The 7,178-nt window shown below is 34.8% G+C and overlaps 1 protein-coding gene across 1 annotated transcript; it reads right to left on the bottom strand.

The window, feature by feature from the left end:
* Positions 1-4,648: 4,648 nt before the first annotated feature.
* On the bottom strand, positions 4,649-4,984 carry LOC141674141 (putative mitochondrial protein AtMg00820). Its single transcript, XM_074480865.1, has one exon. The coding sequence runs from the start codon at positions 4,982-4,984 to the stop codon at positions 4,649-4,651; it is 336 nt and encodes a 111-aa protein (XP_074336966.1).
* Between the last annotated feature and the right edge of the window lie 2,194 nt (positions 4,985-7,178).

The following is a 7,178-nucleotide window of genomic DNA, read 5'->3' as shown; positions in this document are numbered from 1 at the left end:
TGGTTCCTGCTTGTTCACCATTTCGGAACATGGACTTGAATCAGTGTAGACGAATTACAGGTTACATTGAAGCAAATGAGATCTTGATATCATTGTTTCAGGCTTAAACAGGTAGTATGCTGGTTGATCGATGTTTGGAAGATGCTGCCCCGTACTGAGGTGGATCCAATTACTCGGAATGGGATAGTAACAAGAAAACAGATGCATTCTTTAGCCGGGCTTCTGTTTATGAAGCAGGAAGTGTACATTTCCCCTGGGGTAGGGTGGCACTCTTCTGTTCTGTCAAGCATCAGTATTTACGGCTGCTCTCAACTGTGCTTTATATAAATTGATCATTGATCATTTTTTAAACAGGCCAAGTCAGGACCAGTGAAACCTACCCCCTCTCTTTTTTTTATATAATGTTTCACATCACACTTCTAAGTGTTTTAATTGCATAATTAAAATAATTATTTTCAATATTTACAAAAAGAAAATTCTAAAAAGTAATATTGTATCTATATAATGGTCAAAGTACTTGAAATTGTGTGCAAGAAAGTCAAATGATATATAAAAAAAATAGACCGAGTATTAACTTAGAGATATTATTAATTTATGTGTCGTGATAATAGGCCTAGAAGCTCACAAAAAGCAAGGCCCGTTATTATTTAGTCTGGATGGTTGAAGAAACTTTTAGTAATAAGAATCACAAATCATCCGGTACTGATCTGATTTAGCTGGATTAATACATGAGCACATATTAATTGGGTTAAATATCAAAATAATCACTTAACTCAAGATCATATATCAATTTCATCCTCAAACTTAACAGGATATCATTTGAATCACTTAAATCATAATAAATATCAAATGGATACCTTAAAATAGGTGTTCGAGAATTTAAAATTATTTTTATGAATTTATATATATATTTCTTGAATTCTATTATAACCAAATGAAAAATTATGAATTTCTAGTATTTTAGATGATATAGTGAGATTTTTAAAAATTTATCTACTAATTATTTTTATTTAAATCAAAAAATAGAACTAAAAAATTTTAAAAAATAATAGATCAATTTTTAAAAATCTCACTATATTATCGAAAATACTAGAATTTATACATTTTAATTTGATTGTAATAGGTTTCAAGAAAAATGTATAGAACTTTATAAAAATAATTTTTAATTATCAAGCACAGATTTTGAAGTATTTGTTTGATATTTATTATCAATTTAGTGAGTTAAATGATACTCCGTTAAACGTTAAATTTGATGATGAAACTGGTATATGACTTTCAATTGAGTGACCACTTTGATATTTAACCTCATACCCACATGAATTAGGCAGCACAAAAACTCCCAAGGCATGGACTTAATTGCATATTGATGATTGCTAAATATTCAAAGTGGCCAAACGAATAGCTCAATTTTTGTTTTTACACATTTAAGGGGCGCCGACCATCTCCGGGTAGTTTGTCATTAACACCATTACTCTAATTCTTTTCGTAATTAATAGTAATGGGCAGGCTATTCTTGTAAATTCATAGTCCCTCTAAAATAAGTATTAGAGATACATATTACACTACTCATTTTCCTTACTATATCTAGATTCTGGAGGATGATTACCTCACTTGATTCAGTGTAAAATTATGCTACGAAGAAGTGACCATTCGATCTGCAGGCCAAGCAAAGATATTCCTTCGTTTATACTCATCTTCAACTTCAAGGACTACGGACATATTAACTTTTAAAAAATCATATAAAAATTGGCATTAGAACACTAAAACTATATATTTGTGGGGCGTTGGTCGTAAATGTCATTATTTAATTGAGAATGATTCTCGATATCACTTTGATAAAAAATGACCCTAAATACCACTTTAAAATGGAGTTTCGGTTGAAGTTTTGTTATTAATAAAAAACGCAATTTCGTCTATTGTATTTTTATTTTTTATATTTTTTAAATTGAAAAACACAATTACAAATGAAGTTATTCAAGCAAAAATGCAATTTGAAATTATGTTTATAGTCTTAATGCAATATGCATGGCCGTTTTCCACTTTTTTTTTAAAAAAAAGATTTACTTTTCTCCCAAAATACTCGATAATGTTATGTTTTTAAACTCAAAATTTTATTCTAAAAGATATTTTATTCGTACTTTATTCATATATATAAATAATTTAATATTTTTAAAATCCAAATTGAGAATTGGTGAAGTCTAAAATATTAAAAACGGTTAATAATTAGACTTCGGTTCCTAAGGTTTAGGGTCTAAATGTCGTAAACCTTATAATAAATTAGGGTTTATGGCCTTTTATTTTTTAATATTTCTAAAATCTGAAAGGGAATTGGTAAACTCCAAAATGTTAAAATTTGTTAAATTAGGGTTTATTATTTAAGTTTTAAATATTTCTAAGTCTGAGAAGATTGTTAAACCCTAAAAAATTAAAAATAATGAAATAAGGGCCCACACTTGAATTTTAAAAAATTAATTTTAAATTTTAAAGTTTTTGAAAGCCAATAAAAAAGATATGAAAAATAAAATATTAATTAAAAATAACTGAAAACCTATTTCCAAGTTATGTTTTATTGTTAAAAATATAAGATAAAGTGTTGTTTAGGATCTATAAATGTGATTTGAAGTAATGAAATAAGTTAAAAGAAAAAAAAAAGAAAAAGTAAAAACAGCAACCAAAGTTGCGTTTTTGATTTTAGCTGAAAACACAAATCGAAAATAGGTTATAAAAAGACATTTGAGGCCAATAATTTACTTGGGGCCTTTATTCCATTTGTGGTGTGTTATATTTAACCGAGTTGAGTCTTCGTTTATAATAATTTATTATTTACAAAGACTTGCTGAATTCTTCAAAGAATACCATAGGCAAGATCATCCCATTCTAATTTGAATGTTCTCACATACCGCATTGAATGACTGAATCAGAGAAATTAAATACAACAAATAATACAAATCTTCTGAACCTGGAAGTAACACTCAGACCACATGAATCAATTAAGGTGTTCTTGTTGGCATCTAATGGGTTTAGGCATCTAATGGGTTTAGGGTATTATTATTGATGACAGAATAAAAGTATATGCAATGATGATAATCAATCAACACATCAATGCAAGAATCTATGAAATAAGATGCAGTAAAATGGCTAAGCAAAGCAACCAAGATGATTTTATAAAAACTGCATAAAGATGGTCCATACAGGCATAGGGGCATATATAGTAGAGCATTACCAGTACTCTACTACAAGACAAAATAACTGTTTCTAGGCTAACAAATCAGCATATGGATCTAAACCCATTATTGGCCCATTATTGGAAATAACAGAATGACAGGTGGAGAATGATTGATGGTCCCATCTGAAGTAGACCCCTGCAGTACTCCCCCTCAAGATGGTATGGAACTTGGAGAGTGAGATGCCAGCTTGTGAACATGGGACTGATGAAGTTGAACCGGAAGAATCTTGGTAAATATGTCTGAACCTGATTAGTGGAAGAGACTTTCTTGGTGATAATGTTGCATGCCTTCAATTCATCCCGAACGTAATGGCAGTCAATTTCGACGTGCTTGATTTTTTCGTGAATGACGGGTTTGGCTGCAATGGCCAGAGCCGCTTGGTTGTCACAATGGAGTATAACTGGTGGTAAATCTGTGAGACCAAGATCTTTGAGGAGGTGCTTCAGCCACGATATTTCACATGTTGTTGTTGTGAGTGCCATCGCCCGATATTCAGCCTCAGCAGAACTGCGAGCCACCACAGATTGTTTTTTGGCCTTCCATGAGATAGGTGAGTCACCTAGAAATATGAAAAACCCAGTAGTTGATTTTCTGGTGATTGGGCAGCTGGCCCAGTCGCTGTCACAGTAGGCTTGGAGCTCAGCAGCATTTTGTGAGGCTAGTAGTATGCCCCGTGTCACTGATTCAACAAGATACTTCAACAATTTCTTAGCAGCTTGGAAATGAGCAGTAGTTGGTGCTTCCATAAACTGACTCAACAATTGAACCGAGAAGGAGATATACGGTCGAGTTATAGTCAAATAAATGAGTTTACCAAGCAAGCGTTGGTAGTTGGTGGGATTTGGCAGAGGATCTCCTTGCGTATGTGTAAGTTTGAGATGAGAATCAAGTGGCAATTTCACTGTTTTGGCATGCTGAACACCATATTCTGCAAGAAGATCTCTGATATACTTTTGCTGAGAAATGAAGAAACCAGCTGCAGTTCGATCAACCTCCAGTCCTAAGAAATATCTGATTGGACCTAAATCTTTCATGTGAAAAGATTTAGCAAGCATATCTTTCAAATAATCAATCTGAGCATCATCATTCCCGCAAATTAGAAGATCATCAACATAGATGAGGACCACAGTAATGGTTGAAGCCTTTTTGAGTATGAACATACAGTAGTCAGATTTAGCTTGAATGAAGCCCAGATTTAGGAGTGTAGTTGACATCTTGTAAAACCATTGTCGTGGGGCTTGTTTCAGGCCATATAGTGCCTTGATCAGAAGACACACCAAGTCTACATTTGTCTTTAGTGAAGGACTATTCAACTCAATTCTGCAGCCAAGATGTGTATACCCTTGGGGTAGCTTCATGTACACTTTTTCATGAAGTTCACCATTGAGAAACGCGTTGGTGACGTTCATCTGTGCTGTGTTTCAATTGAGAAGAGCAGCAACAACCAGCAGCGTTCGAATTGTAGTCATTTTTGCTACGGGAGCGAACGTTTCAGCATAATCCTCACCATATGTTTGATTGCAGCCAAGCACTACAAGTCGTGCTTTCTTTCGATCCACAGACCCATCAGAATTATACTTGGTTTTGAATATCCACCTGCATCCAATAGCTTTCTTGTTTGTTGGTAGAAGAGTTAATATCCACGTGTTGTTATTTTCTAGGGCCTGCAGTTCAGTGTTCATCGCTTGTACCCAACCAGAGTCTTTTATAGCATCTTTGTAGTAAAGTGGATCATTATGAATTGTCAAGGTCGACATGAAACAATTGAATTCATGGTGAATTGGTGTTTGGGCCAAGTTTGAGATGTGTGAAGCAGGAGAAGATGTAGCTTGATAGGTCTGGTATTATTGTAGGTATGTAGGTGGCTTGTATGTTCTGGTTGAATGACGAGTAGGTGGTGGAATTGGTAAAGGGGAAGGTGAGTTTGAAGGTGAATTAGGAGGGTTGGGTGGTGTTGAAACAGAAGACTCTGTAGGTGTAAATGTATCAGATGTATCTATGTCATCCCATGAAGGTTGTGGTTGAATTGTTGTTGCAGAAACCGGTAATGGGTTCATATATTTGGTGATTGAGTCTGGGTGGTATGGAAAGATATCCTCATGAAAGACAACATCACGTGAGGTGAAGATTTTTTTGGTGGTAAGATCCAGTAGTTGATATCCCTTTTTTGAAGCAGGGTAGCCTATAAATAAGTATGGAACTCCCTTTGCTGCAAGTTTGTCTGTGGTAAAGCTGGGATTGGCAGCAAATGCAAGGCAGCCTAGAATTATGAGATTAGAATAATCAGGAGCTTCATCAAACAGTGCTACATATGGTGTAATCATGTTTGAAGGTACAACTGAACTTGGCAGTCTGTTCATGAGGTAGACAGTTGATTCAATGCAGTATCCCCAAAAAGACAGAGGCAGATGGGCATGAAATCTGATTGATCGTGCTATTTCAAGTATATATCGATGCTTTCGCTCAGCTCTTGCGTTTTGTTGCGGTCTGTGAGCACAAGATTGCTGATGAACTATGCCATGATGTGCAAAAAACTGAGCACATTTAGTGTCCAAGAATTCCAAAGCATTGTCCGAGCGAACAGTTCTAATAGCAGTAGAAAAATGAGTCTGCACATAATTATAAAACTTCTGAAATTCAGAAAGAAAATCTGACTTGTAGGCAAGTAGTGTAATCCAGGTATACCTACTATAATCATCTACCAAGGTGAGAAAATACCTCATATTACCTTTAGTTGGCACTTTGTACAGCCCCCAAATGTCGATATGAATTAAATCCAATTTCTTTGCTGCTCTGGAATCACTCATTTCAAATGGAAGCTTGCTAAACTTAGCCATTGGGTAACTTTAACACACCAGTTTTTGTTTTTTCACTTTAGGCACATCAGGGATCAGTTGTAGCTTGGACATAGGGAGGTGTCCAAGTCTGTGGTGCCATATATCAACAACTGTCCAAGTATGTGGTGCCATACATCAACAGTAACATGCTTTGAAGTAACAAGACGTGATTGAGGTTTTCTGGTTTGAGTAGACCACCACTGCATAGGATTGGCCATGATAAAAAAATGACTGTTTGATGATAGAGAAAAAAGTAGATCTGGAAACAAAGCTAGAAAGGTGTAACTATAACACCCAGCAGGATCAGAAAAAAAATTATGAGCTGTGCTCTGATACCATGATGACAGAATAAAAGTATATGCAATGATGATAATCAATCAACACATTAATACAAGAATCTATGAAATAAGATGCAATAAAATGGCTAAGCAAAGCAATCAAGAAGATTTTATAAAAACTGCGTAAAGATGGTCCATACAGGCATATATAGTAAAGCAGTCTAAATATACAAAATAACTGTTTCTAGGCTAACAAATCAGCATATGGATCTAAGCCCATTATTGGCCCATTATTGAAAATAACAGAATGACAGGTGGAGAATGATTGATGTTCCCATCTGAAGTAGACCCCTGCAATAATTATATGTACAAAACATAATTTATAAAATATATATTGCCCCGTAATACCCCTTGTTGCTCTTAAGATTATACGGAAAAGACTACCGTCGGTCCAATGACCGGAGCGGAGCCCTTTAAGGCGTAAAAAATCAAGTGGAAGTTTATTACAGGAAACCAAGATCTGGTGAAGTTGTTCAGCCAACCAGCACAAGCAGCTCGTACAAAATCTAGTTCATAATCCGTCATGAACAGTGCACACTTTCTATATCATATTCGGAAATTTGAACCCATCTCCGCCAGTTTTGACAACATAGATGGGAGATGTATACTACTGCAAAAAGTGAGCATAGACTACAAGACTCCCACTATACAACCTTTTGACACATTATTCTAGGCGACGGGGATAGTTTAAACTATTTTAATCACTTCTAAAAAGAAAACCACCACAAACAGGACGATTATGTACAAGCTTCAAGTATCAGATAGAATAAACAGAT

The sequence above is a fragment of the Apium graveolens genome, chromosome 7 (assembly GCF_009905375.1).
Source record: "Apium graveolens cultivar Ventura chromosome 7, ASM990537v1, whole genome shotgun sequence".
Taxonomy (NCBI): Eukaryota; Viridiplantae; Streptophyta; class Magnoliopsida; order Apiales; family Apiaceae; genus Apium; species Apium graveolens.
The sequence above is the reverse complement of the archived record's forward strand: the minus strand, read 5'-3'. Positions and strand labels throughout refer to the sequence as shown.

Bases quoted from the DNA above. Each gene is read 5' to 3' on its own strand.
- LOC141674141 (XM_074480865.1), bottom strand. From the start codon at position 4,984: ATGTCGACCTTGACAATTCATAATGATCCACTTTACTACAAAGATGCT.